The sequence below is a fragment of the Malaclemys terrapin genome, chromosome 10 (genome assembly GCF_027887155.1).
Source record: "Malaclemys terrapin pileata isolate rMalTer1 chromosome 10, rMalTer1.hap1, whole genome shotgun sequence".
NCBI lineage: Eukaryota > Metazoa > Chordata > Testudines > Emydidae > Malaclemys > Malaclemys terrapin.
In genome coordinates, this window is record NC_071514.1 from 40,287,296 (window position 1) to 40,314,810 (window position 27,515).

The 27,515-nt window shown below is 42.6% G+C and overlaps 1 protein-coding gene across 3 annotated transcripts in view; it reads left to right on the forward strand.

Moving 5' to 3' along the window:
- Positions 1–2,296: 2,296 nt before the first annotated feature.
- ZNF592 (zinc finger protein 592) overlaps positions 2,297–27,515 on the forward strand; it is an 84,995-nt gene continuing 59,776 nt past the window's right edge. For all 3 annotated transcript variants that reach the window (XR_008446551.1, XM_054043068.1, XM_054043069.1), the window contains exons 1-2: positions 2,297–2,373; positions 8,165–10,509. Coding sequence is in view for 2 of the 3 variants with exons in the window: in XM_054043068.1 (XP_053899043.1) it covers positions 8,173–10,509 (2,337 nt within the window). In the remaining variant the exon portion in view is untranslated. The remainder of the gene's footprint in view (positions 2,374–8,164; positions 10,510–27,515) is intronic.

Here is a 27,515-nt window from a genome sequence, read left to right on the forward strand (position 1 = left end):
AGGAATCCTGTGTGTGTGTGTCTCTCTCTTAGGGTGACCAGACAGCAAGTGTGAAAAATCGGGACGGGGGTAGGGGGTAACAGGAGCCTATATAAGAAAAAGACCCTAAAATCAGGACATCTGGTCACCCTACTCTCTCTGGGTTCCCACCTTTCCTTTTAAATGGAAAAGCACCAGGGTTAAGATGGATTCCAGTATCATGTGACATATTCACATGTCCTGTGAGACTTCATTACTCATTGGCTGGCACCCACACATACAGGAAGGCTTACAAGTAAACAGATCATTTACAACCAATTGTTCTAGTTAATGGAAGCCATCGTGATTCCAAGCCACCATTAATGGCCCACACTTTGCATAGTTACAATAGGACTTCAGAGTAATACTTTATATTTCTAGCTTCAGATACAAGAAAGATATATTCATACAAATAGGATGATCACACTCAGTAGATTATAAGCTTTGTAATGATCCCTTACAAGAGACCTTTTGTATAAAGCCTATTCCAGTTACATTATATTTACACTCATAATCATATTTCCATAAACATATGGAGTGCAATGTCACATACACTGTATAGTTCTCTGGGCAGCGCAAGACAATTCAATTTTGGGTTTGTGCTCCAGAAGGGGGTGTGCACTTGGGTATCTGGGCACTTCCTTAGCTGAAGCCTTCCCATGTAGGGGCTAGTCAGAAAGCCTGTTTGCATCTTACAACAGCTGGGTGTGTCCCTACCTGTACATATGCTGGTGAAGGTGAGAGACCAGGAGCAGGTCTGCAGCTTGTTACAGCAGTACACTTAAAGGGAGCCCAGGCTGGTGGATCAGGTGGCCTCAGTGGAACCCCAAGTCAAAGTGGCACCCCGGGGGGAAACCCATCACACCTATATGTTGCTACATTGTTGTGTCCTGGCCCAAAAAGCATGGGAGGGCATAAAATTCACACTAGCAGGAGTTCAGATTTGTGATATCACTATTTCACAGAAATTACATGAGTTGCTGACGGGACAGGGTGCATCCAAAAGGCAAACTACAAAGAGAAATAAAAGACACAAGGTTGTTTTGTTGCTGTTTTAATTATTAGGAGGTCTTAAAAACCTACCTGCTAATAACAGGCGAAGGCTGTAAGAATGATTCAAAAGTTTTGTAGGTCATCTTTAAAGCACACAAGAAAAAAGAGGAATGATTGTAATACGAAGATCTTCACCCTCTGAGGCTGGCACCTCATTGTGTCATCACAGTGCCTTCAAGAGCTCCATCAAAAGCACCCACCCCTCACCTGACCTGCAGTCTCAGGGCCCTACATTCATCCCATCTTCAGGGTACACAGATACCTAGCCATGCTGTTGACTGACTGGGGAATTGTGCTTATTGTTTCCTGATGAAGACTGAGGCTCTGCCTTCATTGCCACGAAGGTGTGTATTTCCGGGGAGGCCGCACACCTGAGTAGTTCTCTTGTGACAGGCTGCTGGAGACAAGGCCCTGTGGTTTTCCCCCTGATGTGAACGCCAGATGGGAGCATGAGGTACACAAACCACCTGTGCCTTACCTCCTCTCGGCTTTCTCAGCCAGGCCGCTAGCCCCGGGAGCGGCTCTCGGGCCGCACACCGCTCGTCAGCGCAGACACAGCACCAGGCTCTGTGCCACAGCAGTGCGGGCAGGGGCAGGGCACACAGGTCTCCCAGCCCCGCTACCAGCCAGTGCTCTGCTCCTAACGCCGGAGCCGTTACCCCAGCACTAGGGAGCCGACGGGAAGCAGCGGGCAGCGCTCCCGGGGAAGGGTCTGTGCTCTGGGGCTCATCCCCAGGCCCAAGCCCAGCTCGCCAGGCGCCGCGCTGGGCAGCCCCGTAATGACGGTGTGAATCGCCGCACCTGGGCCTCTCACGGCCCGTAACACCCCGGAGCGGCTCGGGACCGAGCGATGGGGCACGGAGAGCCCCCGGAGCGCGCGCGCGAGGTGGGCGCGGAGGAGAGGGGTCCAGGGCTGCGGACAAGGAGGAGCCCGCGAGCGCGGGGCCGCGCCGAGGAGAGCAGCAGAGCTGGGCCGGGGCGGCGCGCACAGGGACGGACGGCCCGAGCGGACGGGGCGGGACAGGGCAGGGAGTCGCGGGCCGGTGGGACGGCCCCTGGGGGCGCAGCAGGGAGCGGGGACGGGGTGGGGCTGTTCCCGGGGGACAGATGGGGTGGGACAGGGCAGAGAGCCGCGGGCCGAGCGGTCCCCGGGGGGCGCGGCAGGGAGTGGAGGCGGGGCCAAAGGGGCGGGGCAGGGCGGTCTTCCCAGGCCCGGCCCCGCCCTACCGCCGCCATGTTGCGGCCGTTGCTGCCCGGCGCTGGGTGAGGCCTGTGCGGGCCCCGGAGGAGCTGCCTGCGCTGGTAAGTGCGGCTCGGCCGGGCCGGGCACTGATCCCCGCGGACGGGCCGAGCCCCACTCAAACGGACAGCTCTCTGCCCTGACAGACGGACACCAACACCCCCCGCGGGACTCGCTACTGCCCGCTCCCCTCCCGCAGTCTGCGGGACGGGGGACACCCCCCCCCCCGCCAACCCCTTGGGTGAGCAGACAGACTGACGTGACTCTCCTGCCAGCCCCATGGGGCCGCACAGACAGGCGGGCTCCCGCCAGCCCCACAAAACACTTCCAGCCCTATGGGCAGGAGGCAGCCTAACCTGCCCTGCCCACGCCATGGGGCGGGCGGACAGACTGACTGCACATCCCGCCTTAGGGAATGGCTGTACCCTGGCCTGCCTGGCCCCACAGTGATCTTCCCTTGCTGGTGGGACAGGTACTGCTGCCTGCTGGGGGCAGAAGACTTCTCCCCTCTCCCTCCCGCCTGGGACGAAGGGCACTGAGCAGTGTGTGTGGCCTTCCCACCGGGATGGCCCGTCTGGATCCTGGGGGTTGGCTTTAGCCTAACACTATTGCTCTGGGGGTGAGTCTCCTTTTTTCTTTTGATCTTGAAGCTCTTGATGAAGGTAGGTAAGGGGGAGGTTCCTGCTTCATAGTGGGGAAACAGGCACAGAGCAGTTTTAGTGACTTGCCCAAAGGCACACAGCAAGTCACTGGCAGAGTAAGGGATAGAGCCTAGAAATTGCCACTTCCAGACCAGAGTTTGGTTACCTAGAGCAGAGGTTCTCAAACTTTTTTTTGTAGATGGGCCCCTTTTCAAATACAATGTTAATCACGGACCTCCAGCTGAGAAACTGATTGGCAAAGGTATAGGTGTACTTCATATAAACATGTACTGTTAGAAATGCTTTAAGAAAAAGATTATAAGAGCACTTACAGATATCAGTGAGATGGGTGTACCTGCTTCTTATTGGAGAGTCTGTCTATTCTTGGTGTGATGGTTGACATTTTGCAGATCCCATGTGCAGTTTCTAAGGACCCATGGGGTCCCTGGACCTAAGAACTGCTGGCCTAGAGCAGAACTGTCTACCCAGATTGTATGGTGAATGAACAAGCCACATTCACACCAAGCCATGTAAATTAAGTTGACCAAGGAGTTTGTTTTGGGACCTGCCTACTCTGTTCTTTTACTCTGTGTTTCCTGTACTTTACAGTATATTAAAATTTTGAAGCCTGAATCCACCCCTACATGTTGTGGAAGCTTCCAATTTGACTCTCCCAGCTGACTAATCTTTTTGTCCCTTTAGTATCCCAAAACCCACTCCCTCATGACATTCCCTAGACGAATGTCTCCTTCGACAAACTCAGCTTCATCTTCTACTCCCAGTTATTGTACGCTGTCTGTGTTTACTAAGTCCATGATCCTGATTTCCAAGTTCTCTGAAAGTACTCTGCTGGCAAAGAGACTTTGCCTTCCCCCACTGCCCTGTCTAAAAATTAAGCCTGGCTTTTGGGCTTGAGAACTCCCATATAGAGCTGCCATTGGTTGGTATTTTTCTATTGTCCTTTAACTTGCATACTTCTAAATACTTAGCTTTTTAGGACTGTAACCTACCTTGGTATAACTGTGTTTTCATATTTTAATATTAGATGGCAATCTTGAACTTCCTCTTTAAACAGAATAATACATGTTGCTATAAAGTCTGTGGGACCTATTGCAGATCTCAAAAAGTCCACAGAAATAATGCTCCCAGTGAAAAGTTAATGTAGTGTGCATGTGGGGCATTGATATTACAGTAACTCCTTTGGAATTCAAAGTGTCTTGGAGCTTAGATGTTGCAAAGGGCCTTGTGAGTTTACAGTTCTACCTGACCCACAGTTCCTTCAGTGCCCTAGAGAGTTTAAGAGCTAAGATCTTTGTCTCCTTTTGTTTCCCCTGTGCCTTCTTGTTGAAATGTATATTCATGCTTGTTTGGTTTTTGGCCAATGAAACATATGCAGACTTGGTTATTGTGCAAGTAATTGTCATTTATCAGCCTGTATGATGACCTGTTACACGTCTGTGCAAATTTCTTCTACTTCTATTTTTTTAAGTTGTAATTTAAAAATTTCTGTCCCTGTACTTTTTTTCACCCATTCCAGTGACAAGCGCTCACATTATATAAGAAAGAAAAATAAACATTTATCAATAATGCAGAAGGTACAATAGAAAGTTTAATACATTGAATTATAACTTGATTCTCTTTTCAATATTTAGGAATACACAGAAATATTTGACACTTTACTTCTCTTTAAACTTTTGGTTATTTTAAAATCTTTTTAACTGGAAATGTTTGTTCAGTTTTCTCCAGATTCTGAGTCTGATTTTGCTTTACTCTGAGAAAATATAACTTTATATCATCTTACAATAAACTTTTATGAAGAAATATTGCAATATGAGCGAAGGAGAGACTTATACTTTGTACAACAGAGATAGTATATAAATTAAGCTGCTGTGGGACTTAAATATGTACGCACTCTCCTGCAAACACTAGACTATTTCCCATAAAGCTTTATGTGGTGAGTCCCTGTTCTTGTCCTACTCTAGTTATCTAGTTACCAAATTTTTAAAAGTATGTGAGCACCTATCTGCCACTCTAGGTGCCTAGGGACATTTTCAAAAGCTTTTAAAGTGCTTTTGAAAATCCCAGTAGGCACCTAAATCCTTTAAAAAACTTGGTCCTTGGTCCCCTCTCTAGTTAAAATAAGTCTGTAATCTTTGTCTGCATTGCTTATTAGTGAGCCTAGTCTGTGTGATGCTTCTGACATGTATGGAGCCAAATATAGTGCTCTGAAACATTCTAGTTCTCAGTACAAATTGGTGGACTGCAATCTGCAGATTTAGCTAAAGCTAGGAAAAGGAGATGTAACAGGCCAGGAGGTTAGACTGTGTACCATGCTGTTCATGAAATCTTTTGTTTAAAGTATTCTGTATACAAGTCTGGGTACACTGAAATCTTTTAATCATAGGAAGTTTTATGTGCCTTAAATGATGTGGTGATTTACTTTCTGTGCATAAAGACATGGGCATTATGCTGTAAGGAATGAACAGTCTTCATTTTATAATTACTTGGATCATCTTCTGAACTTCCAAGGGCTTGTCTAAATACAGAATTACACTGGTTTAACTAAAGCTATGGTCTTAAACTGGTACAAACCCCTGTGTAGATGCTCTTATTTTGGTTTAGCTTAGGTCAATTAGAGCAGGCTTAATCTAACCCAAAGTTAGCCACTCTCAAACCAAAAGAAGTATCATAAAGTCTTTTCACTGGTTTAAACTACATTTAAAAATCTTTAATTAAACCAATGCTCTTTGTTTGTAGACAAGCCCTACATTTAGTAAGCCTGACACTAAAATGACATTTTCCATTCTCATATTCACTCTGCTTCTGTGTGATATCCCTTCCTCACCTCTGCCCAGTCTGTGTCTGTCTTGTCTGTTTAGTTTTTAAGCTCTTTGGGGCAGGGACCGTCTGCTACTCAGTGTTTGTACAGAGTCTAGCTGGCACAATAAGGACCAATTCTTCATTGGTCCTGAGGCCCCACAATAATTAATGTGATTAATGATTAACTTAGTTTTGTCTTAGTACAGAAGTGGTAGAGTGGGGCGAAGAGAGAGCAAAGACCATTCGGTATGTTCCATTGTTTTATAACAAAGTGCAATGTTTAGTTGTCAGTTCACATAGAAGCTGTTCCTTGTACCAGCTTTCTGGAATGGAATATATTTTAAATGTGAGTTTCAACTATTAAAATGTTAAGTGGTGGCTTCTATGAGAAGGTGTTAGTCATTAGTAATGAAAAATGGAAACAACCTCTTTGTTTAATTTACCCATCTCCCCTCCCCCCCTTGGGCAAAAGAACCCTCTGCACAAGTGTTGTTGTGCATACAGTATGTACCAATTCTGGATTCATAAATTTGCCATTTTTAAGTTAGATGTGGCTGAAAAAAATGAGTTGTCTTAATTTCAAAAAGGTCTCACTTTAATGTACAATAACTTAAATATTTCACAAATTTTTGTACAACTACCGTGGGGGGGAGGATATTTAGTCCTTAACAATAACAACAAATCTCTTGTGTGTTAGAGAAGGGTATAATGAAAACTCAGTTATAACGTTAATTGTGAAGCTGCAATCAATGCCTTTGTAATCTGTACCTTCCTTTGTAGACAGTTATAACCAAAGAAATGCTCATAAACTTTTGGTTTGGATTATGATTTCTAGGCATGATTCTTTATTTGTACTCAGGCAAAACTCCTCAATGATTTTATTAGCTAATTAAGGACTATTGGATCGGCCCTCTTTTACAGTAATCCCCAACTGAGTGCTCAAGGTGCTGTACACAACATACTAAAATATTTAGTAAAGACTTTTTTATTATTTAGGTTGTTCTGGCAGAAACCAAGGCTCTCGTTTTTCAATGCTGTTTCTCTTGGGCTGGCCAATTGCTTCTGGCTTTTCTCCAGGTGATTGGCAGTACTAAATACTTCAGGTCTGGCTACACTGTAACCTTTCCAGGAAGTAACAACTTGTGTTATTTGGAGATCATACTAGTTTCTCTTTTGAGTTTGTCCAGAGGTATCCATTCTGTGATCCTTGAGGCCTTATGTTGGTGGTCCTTGAGGGTGACTGTGTTTGATCAATTGAAGAGTGCTCCCTGAGCCATGCCCTGTGATTTCTATTTTTTACACTGAAGTGTTTGGATCAGCCCTGTACCTATGGAAGGAGGAGGTAGGGGGCACTGCCCTTCACAGCTTGCCCTGTAGCCCCAGGAGCAACAGCTACCCCATTGGCTTCCTGTTGGGTTGCAGGGGAGGGACAGGAGAGTAGCATCAATTGCTTCATTACCTGCTTCCCCCTCAAGCTATGGGAGCCCTAGGGAGAGCAGGGTTGGAGTTTGACTGACTTTCTCTGAATGTAGAGGACACCTAGGAAAGAATCATAGAATAGAATATCAGGGTTGGAAGGGACCTCAGGAGGTCATCTAGTCCAACCCCCTGCTCAAAGTAGGACAAATCCCCAGACAGATTTTTGCCCCAGATCCCTAAATGGCCCCCTCAAGGATTGAACTCACAACCCTGGGTTTAGCAGGCCAATGCTCAAACCACTGAGCTAGCTCTCCTGGATGTGCCCCTCTCCTACACAGCGACCCAGGGCAGTATAGGAGTGGGGGACGAAGAGAAACTGAGAACAACTACCAACGTACAGCTCCCTGATTCTCTGCCCCAGCCCAGATTAAGGCAGACTCCCAGCTGTTCTAACTTGCACCAGCTGCCAGTAATCCTAAGGAACCATGCACCAAGTGGGGTAGCCAGAGCACAGCACATTGCGGCTACACCCCTCCCAGCCTGGCACAGCTGTACTAGGGGAATGTAGGAGACAGCTGGATGCCCACTGGGGGCTCCTCTATGTTGGGAATCCACAGCAGGGTATTTGCAGATGGCTTATGCTGCCTGAGCAGTGTATAGGGAGCAGAACAGTAGAGGATCTTCCCCAGAGTCTTGATAGCAGCCCCTTGGCCTTTTAAAGTAACACATTAGGCCCTGGGGCCAGAAAGACTGAATGGCACTGAGTTAGTCTATCTACAAATGAACAAAAAATCCCACAGTGTTTAAACTGGAAGTTTAAGTGATAGCATGTTGAAAGTTCCCATACTAGCTTCCCTGTAGTGGCTAGAGTCCTAATTTTTTTCTTCATTGGTTAGAGTAAATCCAAGTAAGAGTTTAATAGACTTTTTTTCCAGAGACAAAATTTAATAGTGTGTTTCGCTTTTAATTGCAGCTTTCATCATGGGGGACATGAAAACCCCGGACTTCGATGACCTTTTGGCGGCTTTTGACATCCCAGACCCAACTAGCCTTGATGCCAAGGAGACCATACAGTCAACTGGTGAAGAGAACGAAAATCACTTAAAGCCATCAGGAATTTGTATAGATGAAAATGTGTCCTTGTCTCACTCAGTGCCGGCTCCTGATACCCCTGTTGTGAGTGTTATTGTGAAGAACACAAGTCGTCAGGAGTCCTTTGAAGCAGAGAAGGAGGGGAATCACCTTGGAGCTAGTCTGTTACACAATGGGTTCCGTGGGTCTGATCTGCCATCAGAGGCTCACAACTTAGTGCACAGTTATGGGAAATTTGATTCTGCTTTTATTAATGGTGATAGTTCGAAAAACTTTTCTGAAAAATTGGACCAATCAAAGTCCGAACCTTTACCCACATTCAGTCAGTTCAGCCCTATCTCCAGCCCTGAACCGGAGGATGCTTTCAAAGAGAACAGTATTGATGATAAACCAAAACATGGCCAAACTCCATATTTCACACCAACTCCAATGTATATTCCAACTGCGGCTTCAGTTCTAGATTCACTTAGGAAGTTACCAGAGCCAGAATTGAGTATGTTTGATCAATATTGTAAAAAAGAACAAAAGATGGAGATTCATAGTCAGCAAGAAAATAGGCTGGACTTGAGCAGAAAAGAACAAGACAGAGTAGCAGAGAAGTTTGTAGAATCCAGCAAAGATCTAGTGGATACCAACAACTTCCTTGGAGAAGGCTTGACATTTCGAAGCTTCCACAACAATAACTTGAAGGAAAGCCGAGGGTCTATGCCTGAGGTGAACTTTTCTTCATCAATCCCACCTCGCCAACGTCTAAAGCCAGCTCACTCAAAATTGTCATCTTGTGTTGCTGCATTAGTAGCTCTTCAGGCCAAAAAAGTTGCATGTATTCCAAAAGAAGATCAAACAAATCTTACAAAAGAACCTTCTGGCCATTTTAAAGATGGCATGAAAGGAAGCCCCAAAATGCCTAAGTCACCAAAGAGCCCAAGAAGCCCCCTAGAGGTGGTAAAAAAGGCCAACAAGCAGCCCGAGAGTCCTCGGAGTGTGTGCAGTGATAGTAGTGGAAAAGGCTCTCCCTCCATGGCAGCTGGCTCTCCGCCGGCTATTCCCAAAGTTAGAATAAAAACTATTAAGATGTCTTCTGGTGAAATTAAAAGAACTGTAACTAGAATCTTGCCAGAAGCTGAAGAATTGGGCAAATCCCCTGAGGAGTCATGTGCAGAAGGTTCGGCCACGGAAGAGTTTACTAAGTCCTTCCCTTCACCTGATACTAGTGCAGTCACAGAAAATGAGGCAAGCAAGGGTTCCACCAAAAATGCAGCTGCCACAGCTGTTCAAGTGTCAAATGTTGTGAGCCCCTGTATAGATGATATGAAAACAGAGACTGCTGACAACAGCACACCCAATGTGTCTTCATCTCCACTGCCAAACTGTGGCAGTGATGCCATAAAAGTAGGTAATGTGGGTCAGCAGCCCAACAAGAGGCAGCAGCAGGGTACAGTGATGCAGCCATCTAACCCCACCACTTCCAGCCTCCTTCCCAAGGCCGTACATCTAGCAAATCTCAATTTAGTTCCACACAGTGTTGCTGCTTCTGTCACAGCAAAGTCCTCTGTGCAAAGGCGAAGTCAGCCTCAGCTAACTCAAATGTCAGTGCCACTGGTACATCAAGTAAAGAAAGCTGCTCCTGTAATTGTGGAGGAATTTAATAAAGTATTAAACAGTAACAATCTTGTGCCAGTGTATTCTCCAAACCTCAGCCCACCACCTGACAGCAATATTCAGTTACCTGCATCTGGGTATTGTTGCCTGGAATGTGGAGATTCATTTGCCTTAGAAAAAAGCCTAACTCAACACTATAGTAGGCGAAGTGTCCACATTGAAGTCATGTGTACTCAGTGTTCAACTCTGCTGCTGTTCTTTAACAAGTGTAGTTTGCTTAAACATGCGAGAGAGCACAAGAGCAAAGGATTGATTATGCAATGTTCTCAGCTGTTAATGAAACCAATTTCCTTAGATGAAATGTTTTCACCTTTTCCTACAAACTCTTCAGTGTCTTTGGCCCCTCAGACTTTGCATTTCCCATCTCCTTCATGTAAATCTAGTGCTACATCAGGAAGTGGGACAGGAACCTCTATCAACACTCACCCAGCCATGCCTCTGTATGCAGACCCATTGAGACTAATCCGTCATGGACTAAAGTGTCTTGAATGTAACAAGCAGGCGCAGGATTATGTTGCTCTAGCAGCACACTTCCAGAGAACCTCCGAAGATAATGAGGGACTGGTAAGTAATTCTTTAAAATTTTAACTCCTTTAAACTCAATAGAAATGTAACTACCATTTGACAAAGAAAGAAAATAGACATCATACTTGAAAGTGAATTATTTAAACTTGCAATTCTGTATTGGGGTCTGTATGTCAATGTATCTTGTGTCATAAGTTTAAAGATGATGATGGAAAGTAAAATAGAAAGCAGCTGCCAGTGAAGTTTTGGGCTGTATGCGCAACAACACTGCGTCATGGACTGCGAAGGTGATGATTTTTCTGTGGCTCTGGAGAGATTGCACACAATTTTGGTCTTCAGTTCTGAGTACATGAATACCAGACCTATTGACTAGTTATTCACTGTCTATGCTTTGCAGGATGAGAGTGTAAACTATAAGATGAATTACACAGATTAATTAGAACCATAGAAATGTAGGGCTGGAAGGGATGTTGAGCAGTCATCTAGTCCAGTCCCCTCACTGTGGCAGGACCAAGTAAACCTAGACCATCCCTTACCGATGTTTGTCCAACCTGTTTATAAAAATCTCCAATGATGGGCATTGCACAACCTCCCTTGGTAATCTGTTCCAGTGCTTAACTATCCTTACAGTTAGACACTTTTTCCTCATATCTAAACTAAATCTCGGTTGCTGTAAATTAAGCCATTACTTCTTGTCCTGCCTTCTGTGGGCATGGAGAACAATTGATCACCTTCCTCTTTATAACCGCCCTTAACATATTTGAAGACTGTTGTCAGGTCCCCCCTCAATCTTCTATTCTCAAAACTAAACATGCCCATTTTTTTTTAAGCCTTTCCTCATAGGTCAGGTTTTTAAACCTTTTATCATTGTTTTGTTCTCCTCTGGACTCTCTCCAGTTCATCCACATGTTCCTTCAAGTGTGGCACCCAGAACTGGATGCTGTATTCCTGCTGAGGCCTTGCCAGTGCCGAGTGGTGCAATTACCTTCTGTGTCTGAAATATAACACTATTAATACACCCCAAAATATTAGCTTTTCTCACAACTGCATCACATTGTCGACTCATTCAATTTGTGATCTATTATAGCCTCACAGAGCCTTTTCAGCAGTACTAGTGCATAGCTAGTTATTCCCCATTTTGTAGTTGTGCATATGATTTGTCCTTCCTAAGTGAAGTACTTTGCACTTGTCTGTATTGAATTTCATCATCTTGATTTCAGAGCTCTTTTCTAATTTGTCAAGATAATTTTGATTTCTGACAGGGTTTTAAATTCAGAACTAGGTTGGAGAGTCATGATCATATTTAATTTCTGTTTTTTTTTTAATGTTTTGAGGTGGGTTTTTGTGCAGCACTTTGAACTCTGGGACCCTGGTAACATACTCAGCCCAGCAAGGCATAAATGGAAAAGGAGAAACTGAAGGTATGTCCACACTGCAATTCAAAACCTGCAGCTGGCCCTTGGGGCTCCAGCTAAGGGGCTGTTTAATTGTGGTATAGGCGTTCAGGCTGGAGCCTGGGCTCGAGGACCCTGCAGTAAGATTGTCCCAGAGTTTTTATACCTGAATTAAACAACCCTTAGCCTGAGTCCTGTGAGTCAACTGGCACGGGCCATGTGGTGGTGTCTAATTGCAGTGTAGACATACCCTGAGAGGCCAGGTGTAGTATCTGCAATAGCATCAGTCTGACAGGTTTGCCAGTCTCTTCTTGGCTGTCTTGTGATGAGGCCCATGCCTGCCTAGGGCTTCTGGTGGGACATTAAATAAGTGGCTTAGCACTTCAGTGCAGTCTGCTTCTCAGCAAGGGACTCAGTTTCCTATGTAACTGAAGACGCTACTGCCCTGCTGCTTTCCCCTGGGGTTCTTCCTTCTGAGTGATCACTGACCTCCAACTCTAAGGCACGCCACCCTTCAGAGCCTGAGAATCTGTGCATTTCTACCTCTCCTTTACCTGCCCTCCCCATAGGTATGAAGGAGAGGGGGATATTCCATTCTTGCACACCAAGACCATGCCGTCTGATTCTTTGAGGGTATGATCAATCATATAACATCCTTATTTAATACTCGCAAACAGCCATAGTTGAACAGGAGGAGAGAACTGTTCTTTCTTTCTCTTTAGAAAAAGGCAAAGTCTTCCATGTATTTTTGGTTGCCAAAATTATTAAGTTATATGTGCTGGCAGGCCCCAGATCTAATTCCCTTAATTAGATCCATAAACAAAGACTACAAGCTGTCAGCAGGCTCGGGAAGCATGGCTGACCATTCTTAGCATGGACACATTGAATGATCTGGAGTATACAGCTACAAATCTCTCATTAGAGTGTTTCGCCTAGAAATATTTTAAATTTTAAAAAATATTGGGAGCCCTAAACTGGAGTTTCAGACTTGCTCTGGCCCAGTATAGGAGCTGTATTTATTTATTTTTAATACCTCTGTCGCATGCAGGGAATGGATTACTTGATCCAGTGTTCTAATCTTAGACAAAGACTCACTGATTTTTAAGGCCAGAAAGGACGCTTAAGATTGTCTGACCTGCATAACACAGGCCAAAGAACCTCAGTTGGTAAAATCTGCCTCAAACCCGTAACTTGGATTTGAGCGAGAACATATAAACTAGAAAGATATGAAGTCTTGATTCAAAAGCTTCAGGTGGTGAAGAATCCACTCCATCCATAGGTTAATTGTTCCACTGATAAGTTACCCTGACTTAAAAAAAATATTTCTAGTCTGAATTTCTCTAACTTCAACTTCCAACCATTGGATTAAAGAGCCATCTACTGTCAGAAATCTCTTACACATGTAAGAACTTGTGGACGATGATCAGGTCATCTTTTAATCTTTTCTTGGGTAAGCTTACACAGATTGATCTTCTTAAGCCTTTTGGTATAAATTATGGTCTTTGGGCTTCAAATCATTCTTGTAGCACTTTTCTGAATCCTTTGTAATTTTTTCAATATCCTTTTGATGTGTGGACACAAGAACTGGACGAAGTATTCCAGTAATAGTCTCACTAATGCCGTATAAAGAGGTAACACCACCTCCCTACTTCTTGATATTTCCCTGCTTATACATCCAACGGTTGTGTTTGCTCTCTTAGCTACAGTGTTGCACTGTGTGGGAGCTCATGTTCAATTGGTTATCAGTTGTTCTCCCCAAGTCTTGTTCAATGTCACTGCATTCCAGGATATAGTCCTCCATTTTGTATGACCTACAGTCCTTGTTCCTAGATGTATGATCTTGCTTTTGGCTGTGTTAAGAGGAATGTTGTTAGTTTGAATGAGCTCACCTTACTAAGTGATTGACTTTGGGGCATGTAACTGAATAAGCCCCATCTTTATTTACAACTCCACCAATTTGTGTCATTAAAAAAAAATTTACCAGCAATGATTTTGTATTTTCTTCCAGATCATTGATATTTAATAGTATTGGTGGCAAGAACAGGTCCCTGTGGAACCACATTAGAAACTCTCTTGTTGAGTAGTGAATTCCTGTGTACACTTACTTTTTATGAGATCTGTCAGTTAACTAGTTCTTAGCCATTTAATAGGGCTACCTTGATTTTATATAGTGCTAGTTTTATATCAAAATGTCGGTCAAATGCTGTACAGAAGTCCAAGTATATTAACTTAGTTACCTTTATCAACGAAACTTGTGTACTCATCAAAACATTCCGAAGTTTGTTTGACAAGACTTATTTACTGTAAAACCATGTTGCTTGGCAATAATTATACCACCATTCTTTACTGATTGCATTCCATATCAACCTTTCCATTATTTTGTCCAGGAATGACCTCAGACTAACTAGCATATACTTTGTAGATCATACCATTTTACTCTTTTTAAATACTGGAACAATATTAGCTTTTTCCAGTCCTTTGGAGCTTCCCCAGTATTCTAGGACCATTAATTAACATTAATGATTCAGAGAGCTCTTCATCCAATTCTTCTAATACTCTTGGATGCAAATGATTAGGTCATGCAGATTTTAAAATGCTTAATTTTAATAGTTGCTGTTTGTCATGCCCCATAGTTATTGATGGAAAGTATTTCATTATCAGTGTATGATATAAATATCATCCTGCTTGTATCCAAATACAGAACAGAAATATTAATTTCTGCCTATTTTGCATCATGTTTTGATAGTTTTACTTACCATCCTTATCTAGTGTTGGACCTATATCATTATGATTTTGTTTGTTCCTGATATATTTCAAGAATTCCTTCTTATTGTCCTTAACCCTGCTGATCTTTGACTTTTTTCGTTGCTGCCCTTAGCATCCCTATCAATTGTCACCAGTCAGGAAATGCAAATTTGTATTCTTTGCTATCAGCTTACCCATTTTATCTCTTATTGCTTCTTTCACCTCCTCTCTAAACCTTCTTTCTTGATTGGAGAGTTGATTCTAATAAAGCATGTTTAAATAATTCAGTTATTCACATTTCTGAGGTATAATTTCCCTTTTTTGGAGAGTTGCTGAAGCTGGTTAACCGCGTTTTTCTGCAGTTAGCACTAAGGGTATGGCTACTCTGCCGAGACTATACCAAAATAGCTATGCTGGTGTAGCTATGCCAGCATAACCCTGCATTGTAGATATAGCCTTTATTGATGGAAGGGGTTTTTCTGTTAGTATAAGAACATCACCTCTCCAAATGAGGTTAGTTACATTGATGGAAGCAATCTTCTGTTGACATAGGCTTTCTACACTACAAACTTTGCTGACGCAAGTTATGTTGGCATAAAGTTGCTGCATTTAGTATATTGCTTGTGTGTGCACACACTTGGATCCTTGCGTTAACGTTGCATATACTCCCCAAGAGTGCTTTTGTGGTGCACCGCACTGTGCATTCATGAGTAGGTATCAGAGTATGCAGATTGTCACTGTCCAGTGCACTGTGTTTCTGGAAATTTTGGTAATATATCGTGGGGCAGAAACAAGTGGTGCAAGGGGTCAGCTTCCCAGCATGCAACTTTCTCCATCCCATAATGTCATTCAAGGTCTGTAATTTTCATGCCTTTTAAAAAAAATTTCTGTGAACGTGCACTGCCCTCCCCGCTATCCGTCCTCTCTGACAGAAGCATGGAACCTGCACAGCTCTGTACTATTGTTATGAGCATTGCAAGCACAAGATGCATGATCCTCTGGTATTTGCAGAGTCGCAAGAAGAACTGCATCAGTGGAGAGCATGATGGTTTCATGGAGGACAGATTGCTGTGGGGCATAGTGAAAACCAATTAATGGTGGCTGGTGGGCTTCTGGGCCCAAGAAATGATTACTGACTGGTGGGATTGCATCATAATACAGTAGAACCTCAGAGTTACAAACACCCTGGGAACAGAGGTTGTTCATACTCTGAAATGTTTGTAATTCTGAACAAAACATTATGGTTTTCTTTCAAAAAATAGCATTCACATCCCTATTTTGGCACTCAACTCATCTTGCCCCACAGTACGTCAACAGAAAAGGCTACTTTTCTATGGTTATGCAAGTGTTGGTGGATCACCTAGGACACTTCACTGACATCAGTGTGGGCTGGTCACGGAAGGTGCATGATGCTCACCTCTTTAAGAACACAGGGCTGTTCAGAAAGCTGCAAGCAGGGACTTTCTTTCCTGACGTGCGGATTAGCATTGAGAATATTGAAATGCCAGTAATGATCCTGTGGAGCTCAGCCTACCCTTGGCTTATGAAGCTGTATAGCAGCCAGCTCGACAGTATCAAGAAAAGATTCTGCACCTGCTGAGCCTGTAGCTGAATGACAGTTAAATGTGCTTTTTTGGTATATGGCATTGTTTACTTGCAAGGTTGGATCTCTGAGAGAAAAATATCTCCATAATTATAGCTGCCTGCTGTATCCTGCATAGGATCTGTGAAGCAAAGAGAGAAAAGTTGCTGCTGGGTGGCACCCGGAGGTGATGTGGCTATCTGCTGGGTTTGAACAGTCAGACACAAGGGGTATTAAATGAGCTCAATGTGGAGCTATATGGCCGAGGAAGGCCTTGAAAGAGCACTTTAACAGTGAGCCCCAGTAAAGTGTTTTGGTGGACTGTGTTCCTCCTTGCCCTGCAATTCTGGGGCCTATTAGGAATGGAGGGGTACTTTAGTGTATGTCTATGAATACACGGTCAGTGCACCTATTAATTTTGTGGTGCTTGCTGTACATTTATAATTATTACACTATCTGTCACTAATCCTATGAGTTGTCACACTGTACAGTAACAAGTAAGTGGGTGCTTTCAGTACACTGCAGAATGCCAAGCGGTATGTTGGGAATTAAAGATAAATTACTTTCCAAAAAATACAATTTTATTGAGTAGCACAGCCAGTATGTGCCAAAAAAAACCAAACTTGTACAAGTTAAAAGCTAATACATTAAAAAATTAATAAATTAATGAAACAGAACTTAACAAGGGGAAAGAACATTCATGTCCATTTTGGCTACTCATACAACAACTGTGACTCTCACAGGTCAGTGTATATGAAGCTGTGGTTATCCTTACTTTATCCTGGTGTGGAGTGATAGGGGTAGCAGGGTGGATTTGATTTAAATCATGATTTAAATAACTAGTCAGGAAAACTCAATTTAATCATGGATTTCTACATAAAGGTGCATTCTTGTTGGTTATTATAACCTTAATACATATTCCTCACAACTCAGAGATAGATGTAGGTTTCATTTTTAGAAGGTACACACTATACATTTTTAGTGATTTATTTTGGAAACTTTTCAGATTCGTTTTACAGCTATATCAGAAAATGAATGATTGGTTATTTCATTTACCAAAGATAATTGAAGCAGATAGTTTACCTCCCAATGACTACATAAATATCTCCAATTCAACAGGCTAATCATTAATATTTGGAGGATTTTCTTGACATGCTGTATTAGGAGGAGAACATCACTAGGCATAAATTTAAATTGTTGTTTTTAACTAAAACAATATTATGTATTCTGGATTTTTTTCTTCAACAGCAAACATATAATATTTTAACAAAACAAGCATATGAATTTTTAAATTTAGTTAAACATTCAAGTTTTTTAAAATCAGATTTGTTTTTGTTAAAATTGTTTTACTAAAATAGTTAAATTAAATATTTAAAACAAAAACCAAAAATTAAATTAACTATGTCAGCCAGGTCAACATGAGAAACTTAAAATATTGGCTTCTACAGCTAACTCAGTCGTCTTCAACTTCATTTTCCTGTTTGTTCATAATCTGGAAAAGAAGAACAAGCTTTCCTGCTTTTTCAGGTCCCAAACGATTTCTCAGTTAGTCCAAAGGAAGAAAATATTCTTTTTACACCAGCAGAAGAAGCTGCTGCTGTTAAAAGTGAGATGATCACTTCAACAGTGTCTGAATCCAAGTGCTTAAGTGACTTCCACCAGTTCACTAGTGTGACTTTCTTTAAAACATCATCAGAAAACATATTTCTTGAGTGGTTCACCCTTAGCTCTGAAGTTTATTATAGTTGACATTATGGAGGGATGATTGCCAGATGTCCATGTCATAGCCAACTCCTCTTCTTCAGCAGTTAAGGTTTAACCCTGGTACTGAGTATTGAGAATATTTGCAAGAAAATGAGCTGGAGACCGTGCTTCTCCCATTTGTTTTTTTTAATGCTTGTAATTTAACTCTGTCATTCCGTATTTCTCTTTTTTTTAAGATCTCACTCTGTTCCTTTCAAATTTCAACAGTGTCAGCACTAAAACAGCAATTTCCCTGCGTTTTGTTCAAGGCTATAGAAATAGGTTTCAGGGTACTCGACATGTGTTCAACATTTCTCTTAAGCCCAATATTGAGAACTTTGGCTGTGATAGTCCCATCTATTTTTTCACAATTTTGTTCACAAACTGTCATCAGATTAGGCCAGTTCTTGATATAGTGCTCAAAACAGTCCACTACTGAGTTCCATCGCACATCTTGTGGAAGAGTTAGCTTGGTTCCTCCCACTTTTTTTCAGAGCAGCTGCTGCAAAGTGGTTGTTACGGAAGTATTTTGCAATTTCAACAGTAGCCTTTATTTCTGGAACACTGAAGTCTGTGGCTAGGAGATGCATCAAATGAGCACTGCAAGCGTATATTATTAGCTTGGGACTCTCTTCTAAATAATTTCTTCTCATCTTGGGTACATTTGCAGCATTGTCTGTGACCAAGCTGCATACTAGACATTTGAACTTTTTTTCACAGTTTGTTATAGCTTTTACTGCTGCTACTTGTAAGTATTGTGCTGTGTGTGCATTTCATGATGTATCAATTGTATCTGTAAGGAAGACATTCCCTTCTTCTGTTGTCACACAAGCACATACAACAGGATCATTGTGGTTATTGCTTCAGCCATCAAGACTCAGGTTAACAATTTTACCCTCTAGACCTTTTGCACACTGCTCAATTTCTCTTTCATACACTTGATCCAGCAATTTCCCTGCGACGTCTGCTCTGTTGGGTGGACTGTATCCTGGTCTTAATGACTGAACTATGTTAATGAAATGTGGGTTCTCAATCATACGGAAAAGAGAGTTTGTTGCATAAACAAACTGGGCAGTTTTTTCATTAATTACCAATTTTTGTAATCTGCTGGTTCTTAATCACAAATTTGTCTGTGGTTTCTGGATGATGGAGATTTTTTTACCTTTTTGCTACAGGTGATGTACTGTGGCTATGTTACATACATGATGTGACTGAAACACTATCACTGGCAGATAACTCTGAAACTATAGAAAATGATGGTGTTCTTGAAGGTGGATAGTCTTCAGAATCCTGTGTGTTGAGGATGGATTCTCCTTAACAAAATAAGTCAATGCAGTTATTTAATTATTATTACCATACTGCTCATTTAGTATAACTCATTGCATTCGCTGACACTCAGTACTACTTTAAAGGTGAAATTGTACAACTGCATCTAAAATGAGTAACAACTATATTTTTTTGCTCAAACATGAGAATTCAAGAATAGTCCAACAGGCAGTCCTTAAGAAAGAAGTATGAAATAAAGTTTATACTAACCTGAAGATCTTCCATGTTCAGGCATGTTCCTTTCATCATCGTCAACACTGCTTCCTCCTGAGAAGGAACGTTTCTCATGATGTTGTTTCATTCAGGCAACCAGACCTTGCATTTCTTTGTTGCACTGTTTGCATTTTGCATGCATGCCTGTTTTACCCAGAGGTAGAGGAACTTCATTAAAATATTCCCAAACTGGATCTCTTTTATGGCCTGCTGCCATTATAGGCTTTCCCTTCTATTGAGAGAATGGTATGGGAGATCTCAAATCAATGGAGGCTACTCTCAGAAAGACCTCAAGACTTCTGGAATATGCTGCTCAAACAGTTTCACTTTTGTTTCTACTGCCTGTCCCTCCCTTATCACATTTATATCCACAATTCTTCTCCTTGTCCAGCTCTATTCCACCCACAACGATCTTCAATTCATTGAACTTTTTGAAACTTTGCACTTTTAGAGAGAGGTAAGGGATTGACTCTGTGTACACAAATGTGCAGAGGGACAATAGGGTTAAGGTCTGTTATTTCTCACCTCTATTTATTTAAAAACATTTTATCTGTTAACAAGCATGTTATCTCTGGAGACACAAATCCACAGTTTGAGAACTGCAAAACTAAGCATCTCTGATGGTATCTTCTAGACTAAGCACTGAGCCCCATTGGGTAGATAGAAAGGTTAATTTAAATAATCTATACAGAAGCCCCTGGAATCCCATAAGGTTGGGTCCCTAATCCATGAACTATTGGAACTCGTTTACAAAACTTTTCTTAAACATTACATGAATATATTGTCTCATACTATAGAATTTATAATCCCTATTCCATGATGAGGTATAATGTATCTTTATCTTTAGGTAGTTTTTTCCTCAAAAATCATTTTATCAAAAAAATCCCATTTAAATGTAAAATCCTTTTTTGTTTTATTTTTTTTATTTATTTTTAAAAATAATTTTTATCCACCCTGAGGGGTAGGGATGCGTCCCTTGATGCCATGTGGAACGTTGAGAGTGTATGTGTAAGGACGTACTAAAATGGAGTTCTCCAGGAATGGCAAAGGGAGGGAGGCCTGTGATTGTTGAACCTGTAGGCTCTACAGGAGTCTGCAGCATCTGTTTGCTTCTGGCAACTCCCTTTTCTGTTGTGACTCCTGGGCCTTTCTCCTGGTCCTGTCTGCTCTTTCCTTCTCCACACAGTAGTCACCCTCCAGGCCTTCTGCTCCTGGTCTGATGTAGCACTTGCTTGCATGATCTTGCTGAACATGTCACCTTGAGTCCTCCTCTTTCTCTCCTTATCTGGCATGGTTGCAATGGCAACAGCTAGACCTAAAACACAGAGGTACCATTTTCAGTGTAGTAACAATGGAAAGCAAAAGTTAAGGTTCAGAACTCCCTTCCGTTGCTCCCCTAAAGTCTGAAATAAAACGTGCTTATTGACACTTCTGCTTGGAAGTGTTTGTGCACAGCATCATTCATAGCATCAGCCATGGTGAGTATGGCCCACCAGGGGTGAAGGAAGGAAATGGATCATTCTGGTCAAAATTGTTAACTCCACTGCTCAAAGGTCACAGAGACCAGAAGCTGCCCCTCCCCACTTAAAAATCTAGCAATCTTTTGCAATACCTTTTCCTGATTGTCCAGCTTGGTATGCACACATAGCAGCTCTTTTGTTGTGTGCAACTGCCCGGCCAACCATTCCGGCTACGCACTCCAGATACGCTCTGACCTGGAGTAGACAGGAGATATGGGGAGAAGAAGCTGTGCAGGCATAGTTATGGACCAGCTATAGAAATGTGGACATCTATGAGCAGATTGCATGGGGGATTCAGGAAAAGGGGTACAACAGGGATCAGCAGCAGTGCCACCTGAAAGCCAAGGAACTGTAGTAGACACACCAGAAGGCCATGGAGGCCAGTCAATCCAGTGTCGAGCCACAGACCTACTGTTTTTACCAAGAGCTACATGCAATACTTGGCAGAAACCCCACCACCACCTAAACCGTGGTGGATACCTTTACGGGGTCTCAGACACAGATAGTTATCTGCTTTTCGTTCCTCTGAAGAGTTATACAGAGCAGTTTGTTTCTGTACGCAGTGACATCCCTAGAATCCTCCTGATAGATCCCAATGAAATTTTCATGGAAGTCCTCTGCAATCCTCTCCTGCAGGTTTCTAGGAATGTCAGCCTTATTTCTTCCTTTGCAGTTGGATATGTTCCCACACCTCTGCATGAACATGAGATAATAAAAGGAGTTGATGAATGGATTCAAACAGAGCAAGGCAGGTGTGGATAGAGTGATGGACAAAGAAGATGGTCGTAGGCCTGTTGTACATTAGAAACTTTGCTGGCATTGCAGTGTTGGTTAGGGGTGGGTTGGTGTTTATTTTTTTGGTTTTTGTTTTTTTTTTTTTTTTTTTTGGTGAGGCATGTATACCAGCAAGAGCCGGATTGCAAATGCAGTGATTCTGGCGTAAAAGTGTCTTTGCCACTATAGCTTATCATGTTGCCGAACCATATAACTTGTAACAAGCACTCTTTAGCTGGTATAGCTCTGTCTACACTCGCAAGTTTTGCTGATATAGCTTTACTGCCAAACCTCTTCTGATGTAGACTTGGCCTTAGTAGCTCTTTGAGGAGAGTGATGTGGTGGTCATAGAGGCCAGAAAGGATTACAATAATCAAGATGACTTGATTATTGCAATTTTCTATACTTAGCAGTGAAATCCAATACCCTGAGGAGGCTAAATTGGTCCAGAATGTAAAAATTTGTCTGCTCAGTAATGTAGAACACCAAGAACACATCATCCTAATTCATAGCTTCCCACTCTGGTTCCCCGTTGGACACAGTTCAGTTCATTTTCGCTGTCCTGACTTTTAAAGCTCTGCTTGGTGTTGGTGATTTCTCAGGTAGTTCGTGCCTTTTCTATGGTGATGAACCTCCCATGGTGGCTTCACATAATTAGAAAAATGAAATTGTTATCAAATTGGGGAAGACTCCTATCTGCAGGAGAAAGAAGTCTTACAGGAGCCAGATGAAGGCTGTGTAGCTTGTTTGCAGACTAAAAAAGAATTAACTTTGCCCTCTCCAAGTTCAGAACTAAATGCAATACCCCTCACTTCAATTTGGCTTTCTTGTGGTAACAATCATAATGCAGCAGCATACTTGCATCTCACATAGCCTATTTCTTTTAAAAAATGCAATAACTGATAGGTGTGGAAGAGACTTGTGTTAACTTCTTTGTGGAAGATATTCTAATACTACAGTGATGGGCAATCTTGGAAAAACCCAGCCAGATAAATCATGGAATCTGGAAGCGGCAGCAGCAGGATTTGGATACAGCTTAAATGAGAAAAGAAAATGAGAGAGAAAGGAGTCTGAGAATTCCCATCTTATAGGCTGACTAAAAGTGGGGAGTGGAGAGGTTTTTGGAGAAATGATCAAGTGTTTCTATGCCATGTTGAGGTTGACAGAAAAATATATGTAAAAGTCTGTGTCCGAAGTTGTCCAAAGTATGTCAAAGGTAACAAATCCAGTTTGGCCTGTTACATAAAATAAGCAGAAGGCAGACTGCTACCAAATGGATGTGTATTGAGCTAAGAAAATTGACTAGAGGTCTTCAAGTTTCGGCTGTGAATACAGGTTGGAATAACAGTTAGCTGAGAGATTCCAGAAATGGAAAGAAGTGGACATAACTGAATTTGTCTTTTGATTGGGTCATTTTAATGGGGTGAAGTTGCTACTTTTTCTGGGAGTCACTTGGCTATTTGCATAAGCTTGTGGATTGAATAGTTCTGAAGGAGGAACCTATTTGCTGTAAAAGGAACAAGCTTCACAGCAGGATTGCCACTACCTATTGGGAACCAGGAATCAACTCATACTATTACTGGGCCTCTGGCTGGGTTTGGGGTAGTGGGTATGGGAGCTTATAAAGGTGCAGAAATAGTGCTGTTTAGTGAGGAATATATCCAAACTGAAAGAGAGAGCTTGTATAGTCTCAGGTGTTTCCTCAGAGGCATTCAGGGATCAGGAGCAGAAGAAGTGAAAGTTAGAATGAGCTAGGTTTGGGAGGTCTTAGGATGGACTTTGCAGTTGGACAGAAGAATAAAAAAAAACAAGAGGGTGGAGGAAAGAGTGGAGTGGAAGGATTCAGAACAATCAGCAGAAGAAAGTGTGGGCAGGAACATACTGAGAGTGGCATGGAGTCAGTGGATTGGCGGTCACAAAGGAGTAGATTTGGGGCATAGCTAAAGAGGATGAGGTGGTGAGCAGAGTGGGAATGTGGAAGTTGAGAGGTTAGAGAAGCAGAGTTTAGTGAATATGGTCAAAGGAATGGCTATTTTAGCATACAGAATTGTTGACTCAGGTTTCAGGGTGGTGGGAAGCTAAAGGGTCAGAAGGCTTCCATGATGTCCCAGTAATGGTGGAGGATTGTGAAGAGAGGAAGAAGAGGAGGATGTAGCAGGAAATTCAGAATTAAGGCTGTTGGAGCAGTAGAAATGCCTGTAGTTAGGAGTGCTTTGAATTTCTTTCTCCATCAAACTTCAGCCTTTTGTGCTGAAACTTTTGTGCTGAAACAGGGTGTCACTCCCTGGAAGTTTTCTGTCAGTGTAGGATCACCTCCTCCCCAAAGTACATTAGCTACGTTGGTACATACTGGGGCTGGGGAGGAGGGGTGTTGGCATAGTTGGTTGGTCAAGGGTGGCTTTTTTCCCCTACACTCCTGACCAACATAATTATGATGATATAACTTCTACATTCAGACCAAGCCAAAGATACCCTTGTGCAATCTTAATTCTCAGTTCATGAATGAATGGCTTTTGTAGCAGGGTAGCGAATATCCTTGTTTTTTAAAAGTGAGAGTCTGGAGAGGTTAATGTTGGGCAGGTGAGGAAGAATAAGGGAGGCAAGGGGCCATGGAGGGCATTGGGAAAATGGACATGGGTAAGGCAAGTTAAGTGGTAGGATTGTGGGAAGAAGGGACCATGAAGAGATGGAAGAATGTGGAGGATTGTGCTCATGGGAGGGCAGAGGAGTGAACTGGTAAGGAAAAAGACAGGGAATAGAGAGGGGGTGGTGGATGGATTAGGAGTGTAATGGGCATATACTTGGTGGAGGGGAAACTGCAGTAGGTGTTGGAAAGTGTTAGGAAAGGGGTTCTCAAACTGGGGGTCGGGACCCCTCGGGGTCGTGAGGTTATTACATGGGGGGTTGCGAACTGTCAGCCTCCACCCCAAACCCTGCTTTGCCTCCAGCATTTATAATGGTGTTAAATATATATAAAAATGTTTTTAATGTATAAGGGGGGTTGCACTCAGAGGCTTGCTATGTGAAAGGGGTCACCAGTACAAAAGTCTGAGAACTCCTGTGTTAGGGTAAGGGATTGGGTGGGGCAACAGATTGCAAAGGGCAAATGGAACCAGTTGGAAAGAAGTTCCAGTGGTGGGGTGGGGGAAAGTCCACAGCTAGGAAACTTCCCTCCAAGGGCTGTTTCTAAGTGCTAGAGAGTCCCTGTAAATGTTTTGTGATGATTGCGTTGCACAGGAAGCCTCACCTACCCATCCTTGTGGGGATGTTTCAGATCAGAATAGTTTTTGTGCGGGGTTTTTAAAGCATCTTCATACACCCGAGTGTGTAATTGTATGGAATAAGGGTGCTAAGTAAGAACCAAGTGGGGTAAAATAATGGCGATTATGACCAGGATTTCCATATATTCTGTAGCAGCAATGTTTGATACGGAAATTATTTCTCCCCTCAGAATTGTCTGAATCTAAGCTTCCTTTTCTTTGAGTGCCTAGCTCCTGCTGCAAAAAAGTGTGTGTGTGTGTGTGTTTAAATTCCAAGGATGAACTGAATAAAACTAATACAGTGATATCTCCTTGTCTAAATGAGGCTGAAACAATTACTCTGAGGGGTGTGAATTGCCTCTGTTCCTACCAGTGGGGTGGTAACTGAAACCTAATGATGTCAATTTAAAATGTCAACTAAATAGTAATTCACTGCTAATTTCCATTCCACAGTTCCAAACTGCCTGTGATGCCTTCTTGGGGACTGAAAGTCCCAGGTGTCCTTTAGGACCTGCCTAGACTCACTAACAACCCACATGTGAGGTAGTGAGGTTTTGTTTTGCAATGTTAGTGTCCTTTTTAATGTAACTTTTGTGTGTATATAGTTTGTCGTTTTGTCAGTGACATGTAAGCACAATACACTTGCATTCCAGAAACATCCGGCTCTTTATTCCCTTTCTGCTGACCCACTCTGAGTCTGGCATATCTTGTTCTTCTCTACTTTATATAAGGGCTGGGAAGGCCTTACTGTAGCTTCCTTTTTCAATGTTTAATGTACTTCAGGTTCTGCCTGTGACAGGTTCGGTCACAGAGACTCCTTGGGACTGTCAACTGATGTGCTGAGACTACCTCTGAGCCCGTTTTCTCTGCCAGTTTGGGCCTCCAGAACCCTGCCTTGTTGAGCCAGACATGCAAGTCTGTTGCAACGCAGACCCAGGGTCTGAACCACGCCCCCCCAAAGCTGCAGACTTAACTGAAAACAGTTTAAGAAGTGCTCCTGTTTCCACCACCCAGCTCCCAGTGGGATCCAAACCCCAAATAAATCCTTTTTACTCTGTATAAAGCTTATACAGGGTAAACTCATAAATTGTCCGCCCTTTATAACACTGATAGAGAGATATGCACAGCTGTTTGCTCCCCCAGGTATTAATCACTTACTCTGGGTTAATTAATAAACAAAAGTGATTTTATTAAATATAAAAGGTAGGGTTTAAGTGGTTTCAAGTAATAATAGACAGAACAGAGTAAGTTACCAAGCAAAATAAAACAAAACACACAAAGCTAACTTAGGCCTGGTCCACACTAACCCCCACTTTGGACTAAGGTATGCAAATTCAGCTATGTTAATAACATAGCTGAATTCAAAGTACCTTAGTCCGAACTTACAGCGGGTCCGGACGCGGCAGGGAGGCTCCCCCATCGATGCCGTGTACTCCTCTCGCCGAGCTGGAGTACCGGCGTTGACGGCAAGCACTTCCGGGATCGATTTATCGCGTCTAGACCAGATGCGATAAATCGATCCCAGAACATGGATTGCCTGCCGCTGGACCCGGAGGTAAGTGTAGACGTACCCTTAATACACAAAAAATCTAGTTACAAATACTAACTTCTCACCCTATATGTTATCTCAAGTACAATCCTTTTCAGACCAACGTTGTAGTTTATGGCCTGGGTCCAGCAATCACTCACACCCCCGTAGTTACAGTCATTTGTTCCAGTTTCTTTCAGGCATCTCTTTGGGGTGGAGAGGCCATCTCTTGAGCCAGCTGAAGACAAATTGGAGAGGCTTCCAGGGCCTTTTATATTCTCTCTTGTGGGCAGAAACCCCTTTGTTCTTCTGTGCAAAATCACAACAAGAAGATGGAGTTTGTAGCCACCTGGGCAGGTCACATGTCCATGAATGATTCAGCATTTTGCAGGCTGACGCCGTTAGTTTGAACGTTCCCAGGAAAGCCCAGTTGTGGATTGGCATCTCCCAAAGTCCATTGTTAGTTAAGTATCAGTTACTTGAATAGACCCTTCACAATATATTGGCCAAACCTCCATTATGTATTTCCTACAGCAAACACTTCAAATACAAGCATAAAGCCAATGCTCAGAACTTCAGATATAAAAATGATACATGCATACAAATAGGATGAATATATTCAATAGATCATAACCTTTGCAAAGATATGTTACATGATATATCTAGCACAAAGCATATTCCAGTTGTCATATTTACACTCATAAGCATATTTCCATAGACACATACTGTGCAGCATTACACTGTCCTTTATAGTTAGCATATACCTTCATCTTCTGCTGTCTCACTTTGGTACAGTTTGTACAAGTTTTCTATACGTACAGCTACTGGCTATCTGGACGGTGGACAGGTGCCAGGGTCAATATTAATTTTAACAGTACCTTCAGAAGGTCCTGCAGTACTAAAAAGATTCTGTTTAAAAAAAAAATTACTTTGTGATTACTTCATTGCATATCATCATAA